The sequence below is a fragment of the Argiope bruennichi genome, chromosome 1 (assembly GCF_947563725.1).
Source record: "Argiope bruennichi chromosome 1, qqArgBrue1.1, whole genome shotgun sequence".
In the NCBI taxonomy this organism is placed as follows: domain Eukaryota; kingdom Metazoa; phylum Arthropoda; class Arachnida; order Araneae; family Araneidae; genus Argiope; species Argiope bruennichi.
The window spans coordinates 73533122-73557814 of NC_079151.1; the positions used below are offsets into that span (position 1 = coordinate 73533122).

General features: G+C 29.0%; 2 protein-coding genes across 6 annotated transcripts in view; one reads left to right on the forward strand and one right to left on the reverse strand.

Annotated features, from left to right (window-relative positions):
- Window positions 1-15781, forward strand: part of LOC129975745 (N(6)-adenine-specific methyltransferase METTL4-like) — a 40749-nt gene extending 24968 nt beyond the window's left edge. For 2 of the 4 annotated variants that reach the window (XM_056088937.1, XM_056088963.1), the window contains exon 9: window positions 15663-15781. In XM_056088937.1, the coding sequence (XP_055944912.1) occupies window positions 15663-15770 (108 nt within the window). In that variant the 3' untranslated portion in view covers window positions 15771-15781. Of the gene's footprint in view, window positions 1-2292; window positions 2524-10997; window positions 11543-15662 lie in introns of those variants that run through there. The other 2 variants (XM_056088954.1, XM_056088946.1) reach the window with 2 other exon arrangements.
- LOC129975767 (sulfotransferase 1C4-like) lies at window positions 3034-13898 on the reverse strand. Of its 2 annotated transcripts, none has more exons than XM_056088976.1 (2): window positions 13492-13898; window positions 3034-4110 (listed from the first exon to the last, which is right to left on the reverse strand). In XM_056088976.1, the coding sequence occupies exons 1-2, from the start codon at window positions 13528-13530 to the stop codon at window positions 3100-3102; spliced, it is 1050 nt and encodes a 349-aa protein (XP_055944951.1). In that variant the 5' UTR covers window positions 13531-13898; the 3' UTR covers window positions 3034-3099. The 2 variants fall into 2 exon arrangements, with proteins under 2 accessions (XP_055944951.1, XP_055944960.1); XM_056088985.1 differs by lacking the exon at window positions 13492-13898 and adding an exon at window positions 13313-13472.
- Window positions 15782-24693: the final 8912 nt, after the last annotated feature.

Genomic DNA, 24693 nt, shown 5'->3' on the forward strand with positions numbered 1-24693 from the left:
ATTGCAATGATTAATGGAAAGATTTTGGCTGGATAAAGGTTTCTTTTTTTTTATAAAAGTAATTTAACTACAGAACTAGTAAACATTGCAGGATATTTGTATTCAGGTTTCAAAAAGAAAAATAAGTAATTTTCAATTTAAAGATTAAAAAATTCCTTCTTTAATTTATGAATGAAAAAAATTAATTAGCAAAAAAAAAAGACATACATGTTTAGTGAAATCTTAGAAATTTGATGTATTGAATTAAAAGTGAAACTCCAAATACTGATGCAAGATTTTTGAATGGCTCTTTAATTATTCATAATTTCTGCTGACTTTAATTCGATCGCATATAAATAAAATAATTAATAAAACTTTGATTAAAACCGATTTATAGAATTTAATAATACTTACTTATTATTTAACACACGATTTAATATTTCGCTGTAAATTCATACAATTTAGCAGTTTAATTACAGATTACTCACAGATATTACAATGTGTGTACATTTCAAACAAAGTATTAAAAAAGAACTTTTCAATATCAAAATAAAGAGGTAAAAAGACAATGATGTAATATTAGTTTTAGAAAATATTTGCTTAAATCGCAGGCATATGTTATGATAAATAATCATAAATTAAAATATTAGCAAAATTGTTTCAACATAACCCCTAAAATGGTATGCAGGCAGGGAGCAATTTTATGAATTGCCTATCTTAATTACTGATCAGAGCACTATCACAATAAAGCTCTTGCCCAACCAATGAAATCCTTTTATTCCTCGCACATCCATTCTTTAGACGTTCGAGTTACCGACTTCGTAATTTGGTGATAAGCGCTATTTATCTTTGTGCAAGAATATATTGAATGCAAGTGTCTCCACTCCTTAATTGTGAATATATATATTTTTTTTTATCATTGGCCTTGTTTCCAAACAAAAATCTGTGTTAGAATTTAAAAATTTAACTTGATGTAAACGAATTGAAAAGAAATCTTTTGAAGGGCTATTTTAAAAGTTGTTTTCATTTTAGAAATATATCTTCAAAAAAATATGCAAAATCAATTAAATAGATTAAAATAATGAGTTGAAAAAAGTTTTTTTCCAAACGTCTTAGTAGTCTCTCTCTCTCTCTCTCTCTCTCTCTCTCTCTCTCTCTCTCTCTCTATATATATATATATATATATATATATATATATATATATATATATATATATATATATATATATATATATATATAACCATACTTATAATTTTTGAAGCAGAGATGTGGCCACAGAGAGGGAAGACAGTTTGAATTTTTAACTTCGTTTTATTTCATCCCGGGAAGCATGATTTATGAACAAGCCGAAGCAACGAGCACAACACAGAACGACACAAAACGAAAAGAGGAAAAGCTAACGAAAATTTTATCCCCCTTTTGCTGTGAGATTTTAATAGGGATTTCCTACATGTGTCGAATTTAAGTAAGAGAATTATAGGGATCTTTTAAAAGAATTGGTTTAGATCAGCAATTTTTATCCCTTCACTCGGAACGTGGATATATATATATATATATATAATACAACTCTTGTTTTTGTGTATATATAACATTAAAATGAACAGAGTTTTCTAAATTCCTTTATCATATTCATAACATCGCCAATATTAATAGCAGTTCTGAAAGAAGTTTTTAAAATTATAATTAAATTGCAAAAAACTATTTCATTACAAAAATTATGGAATTGCAACAACTGTTTAATTTAAAATCTATTATTAAATAAACAATGAGTTATTGGTGTTCAAATTCAGAATTTATGAAAATCATTAAAAGAAAATATGCCTCCTTTTTTGAACAAATTGAATGTTATTTTATTATGTTAAACAAAAATCAATATTATTACTGCATTTTTTAAATTTATATTTAACTATGCTATGTTTGGCTATCATTATAAAAAAATATACACTTACTCATAAGGGATACTTGAATTTTCCTTTGCCTATCTTCCCAAGTGCCCTTCGACTGGTCTTGCATTTAGGTGAAGTGATAGAATATCTTGGGTTTAGGTAAAGTGATTATCTTCCCAAACATATATTTAACTTCCTTCACCATGTTAGAAAATTGTGTAACGAACCATACTAATAAGTTTATGCATATTAATATTCACACTCCATTCTAAGAAACTTCTATTTTTAAGATTTGTAGAACTTGTTCTATTGGTCCAAAAGCATTTGTAATAAACAATTTACTTTAACAAAAACTCTTTTTTCCATTAATTTTTCTCTCTTTATTAATGAAATATTATGAGCTAAAATATACACATTTTTATTTCAGGTTTTGAAACTGCAGAATGTTAAACTGTTTGAAAGAATTAGATGATGTATTTGTCTCTAATCATATCAAAATTTTATTCTTAAAATATTGCAAGTTAAAATTCTTTTTTAAAAAGACAAAAATTACTTTATGTATGTAACTTTACTCATATTTAATGTTTGTATAGTAATAGTGTTATTAAATATTTAATATCAAAAAATATTTTTCTTAAATAAAATACTTAACATTTCATTTAAATGCTTAACTTCATTCCTGCCCCACCCCTCTCCCTTTCCTTTTGACAGTTAAAAAGGAAATGATCTTTGAAATCATTTCTTTTTATAATTCCTTTTTACATGTATATTTGGCACAAGAGGGAATGTTGAAGTTAATTTTGACTTGAATAATCCGTAAGAAAACCAGGAGCCGCAGTGGCCTGGTGGTAAGGTCTCGGTTTTGGAACCGGGGGTCTTCAGGTTCGAAGCGCGATTCTGCCGAAGAACTGTCGTGTAAGTGGATCTGGTGCGCGCTAAATCCGTTGGGGCCAAGCGTCCTTCCGCTGATGTGGTATGGAAGTTTGGAGATTGGGTGCCAGCTCAAGTATCGTCCTCGTCATCTGACCGCGGTTCAAAATGACGAGGTCCGTTCCAAAATAGCCCTATTGTTGCTTTAAAATGGGACGTTAATATAACCAAACCTTAGGAAATCATGTAAATAAACATTGTTATTTGTCACTTTTTATGAACTATGTAAGAATACGTATTTACAAAAAAATAATCTTTTAATTTTCTCTCTTATTTTACAAAATTACATAACTAATAGAAATAACTAATCACAAATTTCTTCTTCTTCGTCCGGCCATAAATTCATGACATCCGTCCCACCTGTTTTCTCCGCAATTTGCCTTTGCAGTTTCTGTTTTTGAGCTGGTTTCAATATGGTCTCCCATTCAATCATGCTGCTTCTCCTCATAAGGTCCTGAACTCTGAAACGTGGAGGCATTTTGCATCCATAATGGGAGTCCACCGCACTCTCTGCCCAAGATACCAAACCTGGTGGAAGTTTTGTTTCAGATAACGCTTGTGGACTGATCTGCAACGCATCCTTCCACAGAGCAAAAGTGTCTTGCTTCATAAAATCAAAACTGCTGTAATGGAGAATATTGTTCAAGATTTTGGAATTTTCTCTCACCATCTTACCATACTGAGGTCCCAGAAAGTCCGCGATTTGCATCACCGCTCCTTTAGTGTCATCTTTCAGCTGCTCGTAGGTGATGAAAAACACATTATCATCATCTTTGTGCTCGTACCACGACAACAAATGATCGAAGTAATCATTGTAATCAGTTTCGCCGCGAATGAAAACTTTGAAAAAATCATCGAAAGATCCATTCGAGAATCCGTAGGCGGGAAACATTTTAGTATGATGGTACAGAGAAATGCAACAGTCCTTTGGATTCCTGGCCACATATATATACTTGGCGTGCTTTGCGAAAGGTATCATGTCGAAAGGTAAGTGTGAGCGAATTGGGGAAGGGCGAGGCATTTTTTCCACCACCTCGGCACCCAGCATTTCTAAGTAAGGGGTGCAAGCGAAATATTCCTCTGTACTCTCCGGTAGTTGACCTTCGTGAAGAATAAGCAAAGCAATTTGCATCATCCATGTCGTTCCACATTTTGGATATGTTACCACAAAGACATCGTAAGGACGGGGCTGATAATCGAGTGCGGATCGGATGGTGTCTGGATCGAATCCTTCCGCGAAACGAAGTCCCTCGACTCTTATATAGTGTGGAATGCAATTTGACGACATTTTTCTGATATCGGTCTTACTCGGCATCTAAAATAAAATAAAAAGCATTATTATCAATTAATAATTTAGTCTCAATCATTTTAAAGTTGATAATGATATTTAAATTAATGCAGTTATTTTTTATTAGTAGATTATTCTATAAAATGCAATAGATCTTTTGAGGTTTTGTGTTGATTTATTATCAGTATATAACGAGTAATATATTGATAACGTGTAATATACTTCACCGTAACATGTCTGTAACACTGAGCTTAGTTAATAATACCCTTCCCCTTCTTTTTGGTCTGCATTATTATTGAATGTGAAGTCCCAACTTCTGTTTCGGTGTCTAATAATTGAGTCAAGCTTATATTTTATATTTAAATTGATTGTATTGGTGTACGAATAAATCTAAATGTTATTAAATAGCAAAAGTCAGGGTTAATACATTTTTTTTTTTTTTTGCCGATTTATTATATTATTCTTTTATGAACTTTATTTTCAGCATGGCATTTTTTTGTTAGTTAATCACTATTTATTTTAATCCAGTGAGTGATTTGAAAGTTCGTGAACATTATATATAGAGAAAATGCCATTGGAAGGAAGCAAAACTTCTGATTTTATTATATATTTATATCAAAGATGTACTGAAAAAAATAATTTTTGTTGTTTATCAAACACTTTGCCATTGTACTCGATATTTTCAACTAAAAATTTTGTTAGTTAAGCTGTGTCAGTCAAATTTGAGATACTGTAGAAAGGATGACTCATTCAGATGGGCATATGCTGTAATACATAGAAAATGTCACCATCATATTTTCATAATTAAAATATGAAAGGTAAATAAAAAAATTGAACTTATTAAAGGTCATATTTCAAGAAATTTACCGTATAAATTCTAAAACCACGCCGAATTTTAATGTATCAAATTTCTTCCAACTATTTGTAAACTTTGTAGACATTTATTATCGGCATATTTATAGACATTTATTATCTAATTGTATTAATTTCAACTGATCTTGCATGGAATATTTTTTTCGAGAAGTAGAAAATATTTCTCAAGCTATTAAGCAAACTAAAAAGAGGCAAAAATATTGTACATATTACAAAAAAAAAAATAACAAGCATAAATTTAAAAAATTAAAATTAATTGTTGTATTCGGCGTAATTTTGTGTCAATAAGAAGAGTTGGTAGATTTTTTTTACGTAGGTAGGAAGAATTTAACATAGAAGACTATCTAATTAATAAACCACAGCTAATAAAATGCCTCTAACAACAACAAAAAAAAACGTTGCTATTTATGACTTTTTCAGAAATGCTGTTTTTGAGAGAGATCCATATTTCCACTTTTTCGTGAAACATAAAATCCGTCTGTGTAATTGACGAATTATTGCAACAAATAACTACAATCTAAATAAAAGTTAACCTTTTACTTTCGATCCAAATTTGAATATGAATTTTTTCTGTTTATATAAAAAATGACTTCTCAGATTACAATATACTTATAATTAAAATCCATGCAATTTAATAACATTCAATCAACGTCACAAATTCTGTGCCACACTCACAATTTTAATGCTTTATTATATACAGTTTTCTTTCATACTGGGGAGTATTTTAATTTTCATGCTTGAGTTTGAATGCAAAAGAAGAAAGAAAAAAAAAAAACTTGCAAGCGTGGTCAGAAAAATAACAGAAAAAAGCTAGAAACAGTTCTAAAATTTAAAGGATTTTACAATATTCTTTGCATTCTCATATTATTTATAACACATTCTGTGATGAAAAAGTTGCATGAGTTCCTTGTACACACTATTTATACAATCAGTAAATAACTGGTGATGCGTATTTTGTTTCTACATTTCTGTTCTACTAGTATTTTGTTTAGTTGTTTTGATCATTCTAATACATAGTTACTTAACATTTCTACTATATTACGTCCCGATTGGTCATAAATATCTGATATAAACTTCTACTGCTAGAAAAGGTTAAAATGCTCTGAAAAAAATATTTAGATTTATCACTTTTGCTTAATTTAAATAATCCTAGAAGTTGCTATGATTTAAAGAAATGTATGGGGATTAAAACAAATAAATCGTAAAATAATCGTCTTTATCATTATCTGCCTTATTTTTTGTGATAAACATCGAAAACAAAAATAAATTAAACATCCTGAATATAATCATGAATTTATCCCCAATGTGATAAATTTCGGTTCTCCATTGCAAACTCTACCTAAGTATATATAGCTCAATGTGTAAATGTATATTCTTTGTACAGTGGCATGTTTAGAATGCTGTAATTAATTTTGGAGTAATATAACAGCTGATTTTTATAATGTCTTACAAAAACAACCATATTTCAAAATATTCATTTGGAAATTGTTTTCGGTGGCATAAGTTAGCCTAGTTTAATCGTCAACATTTCCCATAAAAATTTCTACACCTCAAAAGTAAATAATTTTAGAAATGAAATTTGTTAATCTAGTTTATCTTGCATATCCAGAAGCATTGAAACATTTTACACGCAAATAAATAAAAAAAAATCTCCGGCCGTGTTTTGAACTTTGGCAAAAATCTTGACTTAAAAAAAAGGAAAACCCTTGAGATTTATTGCAACCTAAAGAATGCTTGGTTTATTTTCGAACTAGTGCGTATAAACACTGCCTTTTCAGCTGCGCCTTCGCGATAATTCCAACAATTGATGGAGCCTTTGGGAAAGCGACCCATCCATTTCTCTGTGTGTCTTGGCACTTTGCAAGAGAGACCAATGAACCCAGATCTGCCAAATTTGACTCATTTGTGTTCGGAAAGTTGTAAAAGTGCATTTTACTAGCATACTTTTCTTTGTCACCGGCAAGTTTTTTTTTAATTCAGTTTTTTTTTTATTTTCATATAATTAAACTGAGCGAAATTTGTGTTTTTACGTCTGTGTAAGTAAAAATACATGTCTGTTTATTTTTTTATTATTAACCATTGTTTTTCATTCTAAATAAATGGCACAAATACCTGAAAATAACGAATAAAGTTTAAGCTTCTTTGTAGTTTCCAATCAAAATTTTCATTTAATGTACGTAAAAGTAAATAAATAATATACGATTATTTCATGAAAAGCAATTGGAAATTTTGCAGAATTTTGTTTATTGTCAGTATACGTAGATTACTTTATTTAGTTTATTAATTATTATACGTAGATTAGTAATTTTGGTTTGGTAAATAATACAAAATATTAACGTACTTATAACTAATATTTTAATTCAAATTAATTACTTTTATCACATTTTAAAGTTACGTTATATAGAAAAAAAAAGACCACCTGAAATTTTATATGGGTCACTATGATTTAAAAATTTTTGAAGGAAAAATTGTATCTCCAGTCCGAAACATCATTGCATTATAATCTTTTAGATTTGTTCCGTCTCGTTTTTATTATTTTTAAAAAATTTGCCCGCATTTATATCAAACATAAAAAAAAAAGTATTTGATTGCATTACAGTTTAAGTACAGTACACTCCCGAGTATCCGACTTCCGTAGTATCCGGCCTAGTTTTCTTTTATCGTAATAAAATGAGGAGAGCAAAATATTGCATTTGCAGCAAGCAACATTGTTAAGACATTGGAAGCGAGCTTCTGCTACGATCTCCTACATGTCGTGTGCAAAGTATAAATTGTGACAGGAAAAGAGCTGTTCGTTATTCATTGTTTCGTCAGTGTGTAACGGATCTCAATTGTTGCCGTTGTTCATAACCCTTTTCGGCCCAAAAAGCAACTACAATGATTTTGCATCATATAGATAGTAAACAGTATTTAGTCTATAAACATTATCATGCTAAAAAGTGATAGATCATGTTGAAGGGAAGATCATAATGAAGTACCATGTCTTTAAGTGTCGAACCTATTGAAGATTTTAGAATGTATATCATACTAAAGTGACATACAATCTATAGTCCCATGAGCAGACAGATTGTCAATTTGTTGCTTCAAAATATTTTCATAGAAAAGAAAACAATCTGTAATAAAAGAAATATTGACTTCATTCTTCTACCTTTAATGAAGTCAAATCTATACTTCTAATTTTTTTTTAATGGAAAAGAAATGCTGACAAATAAGTATTAAAAATGCTGTAAATGTTATCTTAAAAAATTAAACTCGTCGGAATGTCTTCTTTTAATTTTTAATTGATTAAAATTGCAACAGCTTAAACACTACTTGTCTATTTTACATCTTGTTAAAGAAACTTGCATCCTGTTAAACACCATTTGTCTCTTTTACATCTGGTATGCAATGGGAACGGAAGAGTGAGAGATTTTCAAGTACACTTTTGACGTTTGAAATATGACCGGCATTTTCCTGAAACAGAACCTGTGCCAATGTATGAATCAGAGCAGTGACATTTATTTTAAGCCTACTCCTCCACTTCGAATACTTTTGTTTTATTCTGAAACTGTTCGAATACATCGCATAATGCCGCGTTTAATAGTAGAAGTATGGATTTAAACTATATAGTTTCGTAAAATTTCCGTATTCCCTAAAAAATGAGGCTTAAGAGAAGCACTGAGTACGATTTATATATATAATATGCCTTGTTGAGACTGGCGCTTTGCAGCATGTAGTGTATGATTCAAGTTATAAAATGAGAACATGAACGTATAATTAAATATGAATAAATGATATTTAATTTCCATATGTTAAAAATAATTAAGGAAACCAAAACAAAAAAAGCTTTCCAGTTGCAACTGCTGTCAGTTTCGCCAATTTCTTATTTCACATGGAAGCTCATGGTCCCTGTATATCATCAATGGTCGCCTGTCCGCAACCGCCTCCCATTTTTGAGAGAAATCTCAAAAATACTAATTTTTTATATACTTTCAATGGAGAACAGAAAAAAATAACACAAAAAACAGAAATAACAGAAAAAAAAATGTCTCTTTAAAGGATTAATGTTATTTAAAATAGTACTTTGTGCATGATAACATAAAATTCTATCAAAATTGATTGGCGAAGCTAAATTAATATTCTACTGACATGACTAAATTCATACTACGAACATACAACTATTTGCCGGTAGCTATTAGTTAATACTTAACATAAATTAAAATGCGTATTAGAGCATTCTCAAATGAATGCTTTGTTGCTCAGGAAAAATAATAGCACAGATATATTCTTAATTTTCGGGCATGGAATTATAACTGACTTTTTTCAATTTGATATTTGTATTCGTTGTCAAATCTATTTATCTGAATTCTGCTGTTCCAATGCTGCTTTGATGAAAAAGAAAAACACCTCATCCATGACATTGCATTTCGAAACTTTTTATAATATATACATTTTTAAAAATAAGCTTCCTTTCAGTAGCAATTTTTTGAGGAATTCCATGATTAAAATTAGAATTATTTATTGCTAGCAATCGATTATCCATGCATAATTTTATTTAAAAAAAAGCACACGAATAAAAGTATTAAGTTATTATATAGTTTTTTTCACATGGATTCTTACTTTGATTATTGCTAATATAAAAGAATTTTTTTTTAATTTGTCTGTTGGCAATTTTGTACATTGTAATTTCAAATTCTAATGTTAATATATAATCTTAAATAATTCGGAGAAATTTACATTTTAAAATTATATGTTTGATACGAGCACTAAATACCTAATTCACACTAATGAAATTAATTCTTTTTATTTAAAAGGAATAGTACTCAGATAATTGTTTTTCTATATTACAAAGGGATAAAGAAGAGAAATAAAATCATTCCTTGTTTCGAAACGCTTGAGAAGAATAAGAAAAGAAAAATAGAAAAAAAAAGTTGGCTCATGACATTACAAAAAGAATGCGGTTTAAATACAGATGTTTATCTAATCGAGATACCACGTTGATTCACGTAAATTTGTTACTTACATTGCACTGCTTTTTATTTTAAAAATTCAACCTATTTAGATTATTTTGTTTATGTTTTTCAAACTGAATTTGTCTTCTTAGTAATTTGTCCTCCAGAAGTATTTGTAGTTTCCATATTATTTGATAAATTATAAATTCGCGTAGTTTGGTGGCATTTTTTTTAAGCATAAAGAGTAAATAGCTTCGTAAATATGCATAAAAAATATCAATTTAAATGTTTCTTTCCTCTTTTGTTGTCCAATTTTTATATTTTGGCTATGGGTGTCATTTCGTTTCGGATATTCCCTTTCAACTCGTGAATAAAAAAAATAATTATAAAAGATCATTTAAAAAACATTGTGTATTAGTGCATTAAATAATATTTTTTTCAGTCATTTCTAACTTTTTAGACTTTAATTAATAATTCATTATAATGAATTTTATGGAATCTTAATATCAATTTGTATCAAATTCGTTTTCAGGTAGTCCTACACATACGAAGTCAATATAAAATATATTCATTTTTGAGCAAATTTATCCATGTATAATTTTAGCAATATATATATATATATATATATATATATATATATATATACTACACACACACACACACACACACACATAGATGGTTATCAAAATAATGGAAACACTACAAAAGATGATAAGAATCATTATGAATAAGGCGTAAAGCCACCTTCAGTATGCAATACAACTTGGATTCGTCTAGGAATCGAATCATACAAGTGCTAAATAATATTAGAGGAATATTGTACCATTTTTCATGTATATATTATGAAAGTTCTGCTGGTGTGGGATATCAATTCCGGAATGAACGCTTTAAAATAGACCAGAACGTCTTCGCTTATATTGAAGTCCAGGGGCTGTGCGAGTCAGGGTAGATGTTTCATTTCATCCTTGTGTTCACCAAACAACGGTTGAACAAATCCTGATACATGAATAGAGCATTATCATTCCCTGTGGGAAACAAAATTTGCATCATAAGATGAACCTGTTCAGGTAAAACTTCTCTATTCTTCTTTGAAGTTATTCTTCCTTTCAGGGTTACTATTGGACCAGCAGATAAAACGTCAGATAAATCAGCCCATGCCATGATAGATTCACCTCCGTGGTTGACAGTTGGAAGGAAACAATCGCAATCATACGTTTCTGCAAGTGTTTTCCAAGCATGTACCAGTCTTTTGAGGGGAAAAGTGAGAAGTGAAGCGTCTTACCCTATAACTAACTGTCTTCCACTTATCAGTCGATTAGGTTTTGTGATTATGGCACCAATGTCCACAACGTTTGGTACTCACATCTGTAACAAGTGACTTGGATATTGCTGATCAGCGATAAATGCTCTGTTTATAAAAGTGCCTTATAACTGTAATTACTGACAATAGAGAATCCAGATGCCTTGTTTTCTTTTTAGACATTACAATCCGCTTCTATACCCTTTGATCTCTTTCGTTTAGCTTTTCCTTCCGTCCACAGTTTTGCTTTGCCAAATCTTGTTTTGCCGCGTTGTGTGTTTGCTGCCATAACTTTAGACATCATACCTCTAATAACGCCTAAAAGGTAAGATGTTTCGGTCACAGCTACTTCAGCTAGTTGGGTTCCAACAGTTCGGCCTCTTTGAAAGTCTGTGAAATCTGACATTTTACGCTTTTTACAAAAATCCAGGATGTATACAAGATCACTAAAACTACATTATACTACCATAATATAAACACTTTATAAAAAAACTGGTAGCTAGTATTATCTTTTAATGCATACGAAGCGCATTTATATCTATATCTATATATATAGAAAAAATGCCTGAAACGTACTGAAAAAAAGGTGAGAAAAAACATAAACCACAAGCAAGTTAATGCATCGATCATCTTGTTTCGCATTTTATTTCTATATTCTTCCTTTCTATTTCCTTCTTTATGTATATAGATATATAATATGACAAAACACAAGAATTGCGAAAGAAAAAATTGTGAAGATTTTATCTCAATGATGAAGCATCAAAATAGTGGCAAACTGCAAAAAATGTGTTTCAATACAGATTTAAAAGGTATTTTTCTTATATTTCACTTTCAGAAAAAATTTCTAAAATTATGTAAAATTACATGTATAATGGCTATAGTCTGTTTTATAGAAAAAAGCTGCTTCGTTATGAGATATTTGATTAAAACAAAAAAAAATCCATCAGCATTTAATAAACATTTGATATGTCTCGGTGAGACATGCATATTAGCATAGATATGTTGAATTATTCGTTAGTATTTGAAATATAATGTTATTATTGTACTGTATAACAAGTATTATACAGTACAGTATATATACTTGCTTTATATGTGAATATCGTTATATTATTTAGTGAATATCAATATATGAATGAAAATTAATTTATTTAATTTAATTTTTAAAAAAATTGTACAGTAAAAAAATGGTTCGAAGTTGAGCTGAGTAGAATATGAAATTCAAAAACAATATATAAAAACCTGGTACAAATAAACTACCATTCCAGTAATTAAATATTTGAAACAAATCACGATTTATTCATATTCATATTTCTGGACACAACAGCTAATAAAATAAATTTTAAAGTTTAAAAATATCATAAATGAAAGGAAAGAAATTCTTTTTCAGGTTAATCATTTTGTATTTGATATGAATATTTGAATGTAAATAAATACTATTAAAATTTTCTTATTAAAAAAAATGAACATTACAGACGTATTAGTACAGTATCCAAACAAATAAACATTAATTATGCAAAAAAATTTAAAAATTGTTAGCTGTTAATTTAAAAAAATATAGAAAACATATTAAGAAGTATCAATATGTAGTCTAAATAATACTTAAGTCGAAATTTACATAGTTTTTATTTAAATGAATTGTTTGACAAATGAAACAAAAAATTAATTATTTTTCTTTTTTATGATATTTATAATTAGAATAAATTATAATGCTCAAAACAGGCTTCAAAACTCGTGTTTTTAAGTTTGTCTCTCATTCAGACAAGATTATGAAATATTTTAAACGCGTTTATAAATAAATTAATTAATATTCCTATTTTGATGAAAAGTTTTTCAAACATTTTTTACTAAATGCTAAAGTGCATATGTTGAATACTGCAGATTTTCGTAATTTGGATTCAACTTTGAAAGGAGCATTCATATTTTTGTATTATTAGTAACCAAATAAAAACAATAATCAAACACTAAGTCACTCTCGATTGGAATCTTAAATTAAAAATCAATCTGAATTTAAATCTGAAATATAGAAATAAATGCACGTCTTATTTTCCCCCAAAAAAATGATTCCACGTTCTTAAGCGACGCGAAAATCTAATTAAAATAACTCAACAAAAAGAAAGCAGCTTACCTGGCAAAAGAAAAATAATAATATTTTAAGAATGTTCTTTTATGCATAAAATTCTTTTTTCTTCAGTATTTTTATGTGGAATACAAAACTATAATTATAAATCTATTCGTCTTGACTCACGCCATTTCCTTAAGATAATCACTGCTCAGCAAATGCGCGCAATTCTTTCAGTTGCTTACCTGAGGAATCAGAGCCTGTTTGGTGCCCCATTTTGACATCTGCTCGCTTCACGCTCTTCGCCAACTGTGATTGGAACTAATAGAGGGATCGAATGCGAAACGAAGGAAGGTGCTCTGTGAAAATCACCATCCTTAGTCCACAAACCCGCGTTGCATCTAATAATAGGACAAAGGTCGGTCTCTACTCCTAGTTCCTAAAATACCGAATGTGAATATTTTTCGCCTCGCAAGACACGCTCTACGTTGCTGACTTCATCCATCTTTCAGAGGCGGAAGTTGGCGGCATTAACTTTCGTCCTGAATGGATTCACCACCTTGGCTACTCCTTTACATCCCATTAAGATTTACAAATGAGGGGGGAGGGGCAGTGTCTGTTTTGTTGTTATCATCCCTGAAGAATGTCAATGACGAGCAAGTGATGACAGAAGGGCCATTGTTGCCACCGTTGAAGAATGTATCCTTGGTCCCGTGATAAAAATTGTACCACCTGATATGGGTTATTGACGCAGAGCTTGTTTTTTGGCATTGCCTGCTGGGGGAAAGTGTCAGATATTGAAGTGGGAAGTTTTTTGTAAACATAATATTTTGTCTATGTTTTCCAAGCAGATGTCAGGATCCTGATGAAATTAGAATTCGTGAAAATATTTGTTCGTATTGTACCGTCTGCTGTGAATTTTTGGCGCAGTGTATTTTTTGGAAAAAAATGTCTGATTTTTTAGTGAAAGGATTTCTGCAAGTGGAAATTTGGAACTCATCTCGAATAAATACATTCGATTCGTGATTTATTGACAAACTAAGTTTAATCTTAAGATAAATAAGAAAATTATTCTAACTTACATGCATTTTTGAAATAAAACTTTTTTTTTATTTTGTTAAATAGAAAATCTGCCTCTTTGTATTTCTATTAATATTTAAAAATGCTTGTAAAATGTACTTTTTATTTTTTAAAAAAAAAAATGCTAAATTGAGTTTTGGAAATGTTAGGAATTGAAAGTTGAGAAAAAACAAATATTAATTCCTTTCAAATCATATTATTTTGAGTATAGATTTATTTTTTCGTTTTATAATAGTATACATGAGTTTTCCCTATCGGCTCAAAATTAAATGAAACTGGAACTAGATAAAATGGCATTGGATATAATTAAATAAACATTTAAAAAAAACGAAATAGAGTTTGTGAATTTTTTTATTTTAGGTGAAATGAACTTCATAAAAATAAATATAAAATTAGAAATATTAAAAGCATATATAAAAAATAGCAGATGAATGAAGCTCATGTAATCTAATTAATCTGCCAAATTCCATACCAAATTTAATATATTTAAGTCACTGCGTTTTTGAGTTATCGCATTTACATGTTACTGGAACTACGGACTGACAGACGATCAACCCTTTCCCGATTTGGCTCAAAATTTACTAGGTGTCTATACTATAGATGTTAACATATACCAAATTTCATTTATCTATCTCTCTTCTTGTCTTGTTAACTCATATTCGAACAGACGGACAAACAAACTTCCTCTGAACGGATTTCGCACAAAAGTTGTCAGAAATCTACAAATCTGCGTAAAGAATATACCAAATTTCAGCCGTCTAGCTCAAAGCATTTTTGAGTTATCTCGGTTACAGACGGACATTTTCCAAAAATGTGTTAGGAAGGACTAAAAGATTCGTCAAAATCTCGAGTTTTTGACGATTGCAGTACTTTTTCTATACTTTGTACACGAGAAAATAAAAATATATGTTTGAAATTGTTAACTATGTAAAATTTTGCTATTGAAGACTTTTCCGCTCCTATTTTAAATGAATAATTTTCTTTCGGTATTTTTAAATGACTGAAATGAATTCCGGGAATGCAACTCTAAATTATACTGATTAGAATTTATTAGTGGGGCAAGATATTTTGTTGAAATTAAATATCTATGACAAAATTAATTGTTAATTGAATCCATGAATTGAAAACCATCATTTTGGAAACAATTTGCGTGAAAACGAAAAAAATATGCACAAAATCGTTTATTTAGTGATCTCAGCATGAACGAATAAGCATCATTTTATAATGTTATTTATATTTAGTTAATAAACCTATAACCTATAATTCATAAACCTATTGTGACAAACTTTATAGCCCACCAGAATAGATTTTAGGCCAAATTTCTTCTGTATTTCAGGCTATTCTCCAAAGCATTCACTTCCTGATGTTTGGAGAGCTTGTCAGTAGCATGTTTTTATTGCCCTCACCAATGTTCTATTGTTTCTGCCTCGAAAAAATTCCCTGACTCTTCATTCTTTGACGTCATACAAACGAGCAATTTTGCTGGTGTCAGTGTAGAGTTGAGCTGTTGGCGCGAAAGAATAGTATCCTCAAATTGGCCATCTGGTGAATAAAATTCTAAAAATAACCACAATTTTGCTATACTTTATTTCGTGAATTATTAATTTTCCTAACTGAATTGCTTATTTTTCAGGTTTTATTGCTTATTAAACTTAAAAAGGACCTATTCTTTGATCCATCCTTGAAAATAAGCTAGCCCATTATCAGTATTAGAAATTTAGAAAGTCTTCAATTAGAAGAGCAGAAGAAAAAGTAAGAAGTTTTTGCTCTGGTAACTCATTCATTGTATGAATTTCGATTCCCATTTAAAGTAGGATCGTAGTTACATGCCTTTCTAATTTTCTCCTAGTTACACTAAATCATTTGTCTCTCCCTGCAACACATGTTGCAAGTTCAAATACATATCTAAAGTCGAATAAAATTTTTATTCAAATTCTTTTTTTGTTTAATCTTATTAAAATTTTGGTTTGAAATTAAGTTGCTTGCAATTACTAAATAAGAACAATTAAACTAAAGTTAAATATATTAAGATAAATATGTAAAAGAAAAGTGAAATTATGAAGCTTTATCAATTATTAACTGGATTTTTACATAAATTCTTGCATCCGCGTCTCTGTCATCTATTTACTCCATTTATATCTCGAAGTGTCACTATTCCTTGTTAACATTTCAAAAACTTACCTTTTCATTAAAAAACAAAAACAAAAAAAAAAAACATTTTTGGCCTTTTTATGTCAAGAATTCCATTTCATTGCGCAATCACAATAAAATGCAGCTGTTAATCGTGTTATGTAATCAGAGTTTGAATTGAAAATCTAATGTCATTCCAAGAAATAATAACACAAGAAGGCATAGGTTGCGTAGTGTACGTCATCGAAAGTCTCGAAGCAATCTTTGAAAGTCTTTGAAACTTACATTAAAATGACGTATAAAAAGAATTGATTGTTTTGCGTTTCTTTCATCCTCATGGACTTATTCTTTGCTTCTGATTTTCGTCCCTCTTTGGTTAGTTTTTCTCATTAATATTTTCATTTTAATATTCTTTTGAAGGAAACGTTTATTGTTTATTTCATACAGCCGCCTATGGCGATCAATTGTCACATCGGGATTAATGGTTGCTAAAAATTTAGCTTAAATATTTTGTATAACTTGGTCTTAATGGCCTCCTCAGCGCAATATTTTTAAACTACAAATTTTGATGGGCATATAACTCGAATTATTTTACAAACCTCATACCATTCTGTTCATTGTGTAGTGCATTTCCCTAATTTAATGTTTATATTTTTATACATTCCAGTCAGATCACGGAAAAGAGCATTAATATTTTAAAAAATGGATGCAATTTTCGCAACAACAGTACTTTTACAGTACAGTTTTTTTACAGTAAATACTTGAGAATTTCAAAAATTTTATTCTATTTTTGTTTTATACTGAAATGTATCCAACAAGGTAAAATAAGCCGAATTTTGATCATCAACGATGGGAAAAAGGAAAAAAAAAAAAGGGATGAATTATTAGTAGTTGTAATGAAAACGATTTGGGCTTCATTTTGTAAGAAAATATACTGTTGTCATTTTTTTTAAATAAATTAAAAATCGAAAAAACATTATGAGATAAAAAAAAAATTGTATCATTGAAAAGATTTGTTTTTTTAATTTTAGGATGACCTAAAAATTTATTTGTGCTATAATATTTTCAAAAAATGATGGGATATGGCAAATTGTTGATGGGATATTGCTTAATTTTTAATTAATTAAAATTCAAAAAAATTCATCAGGGATGTACTTATTTTTATCCTTCAAAGTACATATGTCTCAAGTTTGGAAGTTCTAGGTCAAACTCTGCATATAGAAAAACAACGCATACAGAGTCATGCATAGATTGATCTTTAATATTAGCAGAGATTATCTAGATGCTTTCGGTGATTAGCAGTTTACCCATTATATCAATAACATTAATTGAATAATTCCAACTAACTTTGATATGCTATCTTTTATCCACAATGAAAAAACTATTTTGAATTATTCAGTAAATATATATAATTTTTTCAGAATAGCTATGCTGGTAAAATGAAAAATAAAAGAGGCGTAATCAGTCCGATTATTGAAGTTTCGGGACGTGTCATGATTTTATTTTGTAATATCACGCAGAAATGGAGGATTAAGTCTTATGACACATGAATAAATCATAAGCTTTCATATGAAATGAAAATTGTCGAAATCAAGACAGTGATTTGAGTTGGAATATATTCGCATGGATTTTGCCCATAGAGAGGGAAATAGCGTTTGAGAATTTTTCTGATGATGGTGAAGACATGACGGCATATCTGTGGGTCATTAGTGTTCATATAAATTGATAATGAGTAAAATCGGACCACTGTTTGGGAATTTGGAACTGGTTCCTTGGTGACATATTTGTATTAAATGTATAAATTAAAAAATATCTTGCTCTTTGTTATAAACCGTTATCCAGATAAAAACAATTTATCATTATAATTAGAGAAAGATATACCATGAAATGAATTTTTAGACCAGTCCTCTGTAGCCGCTAAAAGGAAACGAAGTAGATTTAATAAATATTCAATAATGTTAAAAGAAAAATTTGATATTAGTTTCTGAATATTTTTTAATAAAAATTAGAAAGCGCAACTTTTTATTGGACTGGAGTCTTTCAAAGAATATCTTTCACAGAATTGTTCCTTTCTGAGCAAATGAGATGTCACTGATCTCCACCAATAACGTCAGGCAAATTTGACTTTCAAACAATTCTCAAACGAGAAGTGGAAATATTCAAACACATACAAATGCCTGTTCTAAAACATTAAAAATTCGAAAAATTTTTTGAATGAATTAAACTAAGTAAAATGTTGTTCCTGAACTAATATTGCTGTATCAGTTCAGGAACAACATTTTTTCCTGGGATTCATAATTTGTAATAAAGCATTGGAGACTATTGTCGAAACTATTTTATACCATCCTAAAGTCTGATTCTTGACAAAAATGACATTTTTCTTTATAACTGTTTGTAAAACATTTAATTATGTATTTAAAATCAAACAAATTAATTTTTAAACAATCGTGGCAGCCCTAATTATGAATCAGTTTGAATTTGTGTGAAGGTATGAAAATATGAATCAAATGTTAAAGAAGTTGCTGATAATTATGTTTCAATTAACAATAATTCATATTTTGGAAGAATTTTTGATTAATATTAATATAGTGGATAACACGATAAAATGGTATTACAATGAACTTGTAGAGATCTCTTTACGATGTCTTACTGTGACAAATGAATCAAATTACAGATTATTTGATAAATAAAAACAAAAAAAGAATATAGGATCAGTTAGGGAACGGATCTTGCTGAAGTTGCCACTGTCTTCAATTTAAAATATTCTAATGAAAATTAAAATAAGTTTGTTATTTATTGCATATTAATATCTTGAAGGTTGGTTAAACAATTCCTTTTTTTTTTCAAAATTGTTTATTAATTAACCAGTCTTAATTACAGAAACATTCATAATTACTCCCAAAAATATGAAATAATTAAGAAAGCGTAGTTTGGTTTCTGATCACAGTAACGAACTGATTTATATATATGTGTGAGGATGAGAAATTACTATTCATTGGCTTAGAATTTATTTTATCCCCTGCCCATTCCCAAGCGGTGCTAAGCCGTGGCAGTTGTTACCGCCAGTAATTAAACATTATTGATGGTGCAGGATCATATCGTGTTCCTAGATATATTACTTTCAATTATATAATAAATCATCAAAATGCATGAAAATATAAAGTTTTTTTATTACATTAAAAGCTTAACTATTCCCTATTGAACACTATCAGGGGTAGGTAAAATTCCCACCCTCTTTCTCAGGAGAGAATCTAAAAATTAAAATTAAAGCTTATTCATAACTATTTTATCCTAGAAATCTAAGGAAATTGCAATTTACTGATTAACCCTGCAAAAGAAAAAAAACAGACGTAAGGAATGAATAATTATACATAGAAAAGTTTTGGTTTTATTTTTTAAAAATATAATTGCAACCGAAGTAATTAAAAAAATTAAGATAGAAAAAATTGACAAGTGCAAGTTGCTAAAATTGGTGGTTTAGGTGCATTCATTCTGATAAGATGCATTTATTATTATGCTGATATTTTAAAAACAGGTGACTTAACAGATTAGTTTTTGCAACATATGAATAATTTGATGCACGAAAAAGAATTAAATTTGATTTTCAATATCATGCAGTCCGACATCTGATATTATAGGTAAAAATGTTTTAGCTAAATCTTCTGCAATGTGCCATTCCTCTGGTTATTGCAGTAAACCGTTAAATTCAGTTTCCTATTGTTTTGCCCGCAAAATCTGCTAAAGCAAACAGAACTGTAAGAAAAATGATAAGGAGAAAGGCTCCAGTTTGACTAACTAATTCTTCCCATTTTTTTTTTCTGAAGATGTTTTCCTTATGTTTATTCAGGTTATATATATATATATATATATATATATAAAGATAAATTACCATCCAAAGCATTTCTGACAAACAGTGTTGCTGACTTGTCAACAGCTCTAATAATTGCTATTTTGTGCTCGGAGATACTTTTAGTAATAATCTAGTTAAGTAATAATCTATTTATTCCGTATTATTAACATATTGTGCACAGATTGAACAAAAATATAACTAAATGTAACTAATAAAATCGTTTTGGTTTTTTTTAGTTCATTATTGGAAATCTAAAAATTACGTCATAATCTGTAAAAATATTGTTCATTCAGGAATGAAATATTAAAGTGTATCTTTTTTTTTTTTTTTTTTTTTTTTCATTTTGTATGAAAATCAGAAGAAGCACTTCTTTCTCTCTCAAGGACGGCTTATATTAGAATTGTAATTAGTTCAAAGGATTATTTATTCTTCCTTTTAAAACATTTATGGTATTTTTTCATTGAGATTTTAATACGATATGCCATCGGAAAAAGAGGCTAATTGTTCAGAATCCATAGTTACATTTTTTAATGGAAATTTATTTTAATTCTATGATTTTTCAATTATGATGTCGGAAAGTACTTGGAGCTGTTTCTCGGTGTTGTTCATAATAGTTTCAATAGTGTGGCTCAAAATTTGATAAATGAAGAAACAAAACGGCAATCCGATGTAATAAACAATTTATAAACAGGAAAAACAACAGGTTTATACGTATCTCTAGCGATATCTAGGCATTAAAATATATAGGCATAGCAATATATAGGCATTAAAATATATAGGCATAGCAATATATAGGCATTAAAATTTATTAAAAACAGTGTTACAGTAAAGTTCTAGCACAAAAATATAAGATGTTGATTGACAATTTATTCCAAAATATTAAAAAGAAAAAGTTTTCATTTAGAGACAAATATTGTATAATATTGTACAATGTTGCGAAAACAATATTGAAGATTCTACATTTATCATCGTTATGATGATATTACTGAAGACTATGTAATTAATAATACGATATAATAGTTTATTATTCATTTTTATGTTTTTTTTACCTGAAGTAATCAGACAAAATGGATAAAAATTTTGACATTTTTATTTATTTAAAATAAATTTAAATCAGATAATGGAAGTACATGAAGGATATTAAAAAATTGAAATAAAAAAATAATTGCATATTAAGAAACTTGTTTTTGAAAAGTTCTTCAAACAACTTTTACTATCAATAAAACTTATCAACTTTAATATGCTTAAGCAAACAATCAAGAACAGACTTTATTTTACCTTTTTCTTAATGTTGGAATGTTAATTCTGATAAACTAAAAAGCAGTGAATAATTTTCGAAATATATATATATATATATATATATATATATATATATATATATATATATATATATATATATATATATATATATATATATATATATATATATCGCATTATTTAAAACTAATTGTTAAAAGTCTCAATAATTATTAGGGATTTAATATGAAAGAATATTTTAACTGTGGATATTCACTTAAAAATTTTGAAGGCATATTTGCATCGAATTATAATGGAAAACAAATCTAAATTGAATTATTCCAAGAGGAATTGAGTTGTAACGGGTATGATGCATAAACTTCCACCTTACAATTTTATGAAGTATCTGAAATTGTAACAAAAGTTATAAATTGAGTCTATTGGGAACTTTAACACGTCGACCAGCTTTTGTGACGATATCAGGGATTACTTTGGTTGCAGAAGCATCATATCCACTGGAATGGCAATCTGAGAATTTTTAATAAAATGGAATATCTAAACAAAATTTTTAAAATATTCGTGAATTTTAAGAAATAAAATAAATTATCAGTAAAGGGAACTGTTCCATCCTCCCCATGCTACTGGCTATCTTTCTCTTTTTCTATTCAATTAAATTTTCAACTTTTATAACCATTCTGGACTTTTTCAGGGACTGCATATCAATAAAATCTTTGCATTACAGCACATTAAAAGAAAGTCTATGGGAATCATATAACCTAACACGAAATGTCATGTTTTCTTATTTCTATGATCTTGTTTTTTACAAATATATTCCAAGAACAACTCTTTTGATAAAAATTAAGACAATGGTCAAGTTAGTCCAGAAGTATACTTCCTTCAATTTTATCTCAAGTCCATCTACCATCTGGCAGTATATTTTGCATAATATGAGAGCTTCCAATAGTGCTAATAGAGGAATTTTTTCTTTTGTTGGAGATAAACTTAATTTACTTGCCACTAAAAGAACAGAAATTTTCCCTTTATATGTAGCACGTAAGAAAATATATGTTGCATAAAAGATTCAATGGTGTGACTGAAAAAGTGAAGATTTATCTGAGAATCTTTAAAATGGCATGAAATGACCTTTCATCTTTTGAAATTTTACAACAAATTTACATGTTTGTACTTAGCTGAGAATTCACTTCATACGTCTGATGAAGTACATCATCCCACTTAATATTTCTTTTCCATGTTTTTTTTCAGAATGATCTTTGGAATCAGAATAGTTGGATTTGTGAATACTATTAGGTCGTATAATCATTAAGCAGTAAATGACAGTCTTCATTTAGTAATATTTTCTTCTGAAATCACAACATTGTTACAAGAAATTTCATGGTATTAGTATCAATTAGTATCTCAAGGCATTTTTTAAGTTGTTTCCATCTTCCCATCTGGAACATTTGCTAGACTTTGGGCTATAGTTGTCTCGAATAAAAATGGGCTAAGAGAAGTCACTCGAGAATGTCTCAGGGTGATCAATTCCTCTCATCTTGAAAATTCTTTTCGCCATAAAAACCTAAAATAATCTCTATCCTTCGAAGTTAGACTGATTTGTAAAAAGTCATTTTTAACATATAGTGTTTTACAACATTTTTATAAAATTGTGTTATCAATTTTAGACTAACTCTAATATATCTCTGTCTTCTTGTAAGCAATTGTTCGAGCAGTTTTTTTCAAAGCTGAGGAAAAATTAGGGGAATTTTTGTATTTGTATCTACAATTTTTTTACAGGTTTATGTGATAAATAGTGTCCTTTATACTTATCTTTATTTACAACTTCAGTAATTTCATTCCGAATTACTCCTTAAACACATCATCATATTTGCTTAAATGTTCTGATCAAATAAGATTTTTTGTAGCTGACTGCACTTGTTTGGTGGCTAATTATTGGTTGATTTCTAATTCTGGATCAGCTCTCTTCTTTTCATTAGATACGATGGAAACTGCAGTAGAAATCTTATCCGTCTGTTTAATCCTTTGGAACTCTTGATCCTTCGTAAAACCTGATTGAGTAATTTGTAATCGCTCATTCCAATCGAAAAATTTTAACAATTTTCTCAAAATACACTGCTTTTCTTTGTTTCATCTCTATTATGTGCATGAATGCTCATAACTGGGTCTCTAATTTAACGTTAGTAACAAGCAAAGTGAAATTTTTCTCATTCTTTGCTTGTATCAAAACAAGATTAAAAAGTTGATCAGAGATTCTTGTATCAAAACAAAAATCACAAACATACATTTGGATCAACAACTCATCTTTAGCAAAAGGCGATTTCAGTTATTCAGTAACTTTATTATAATTTGCACCTGGCGGTGGAATACTTTCAACTAAATCTCTTGCCGATGAACAACTTCTGTCGCTTGTAAAAGATACTGGAATTAGTCATCAGAATAAATATTATCATCATCATGATTTTTTTTTTTTTTTTTTTTTTTTTTTTTAGGATCACCAGTATTCGAGCCAATTCTTTATATCGCTGTCAACAGGTTTTGATTCTAACTTGGAAGAGAAAAGTTCGTTTTATATCATTTAATACAACAGAAGTCTCACCATTTCCTTCATTTGTTGGCAAAATCAAATCAAATTTTATATTCATAGTATTTCATTTATCACGATAATTTTCCGTTAAATCAATGCCACTAGAAAATTATTCTTCAAAACTTTCCATTTTGGAGCATATTATTGTAATTTTTTCCATCTAATTCATATACCTTTCAACTTTATCCTTTAAAATCTCACTTATGGTTCCGTTTTCTTGGTTTCAAAACTAATTCCCTGAGCTGCCCGTTGTCCCGTTTCAAAGGATCCATAGTCATGTCGCAAATGGCAATTCTTTCAAAGATTCAATAATTAATGTGGATTTCATATGAAAGAATATTCTAATTGTGGATATTTGCATAAAATTTTGAAAGCATATTTACATCTAATTACAATACAAAAAAATCTATATTGAATTATTTTTTGATGAGTGAGTTGTAACTGCTACCCTTGTAATCTCTTCTAATAGCAAATCTTAGTTACAAGCAAAATCGCCTCCTCGTTGACTTTAAATCACATTCTTAACTGGATATTTTAAAATAGTTATTAAAT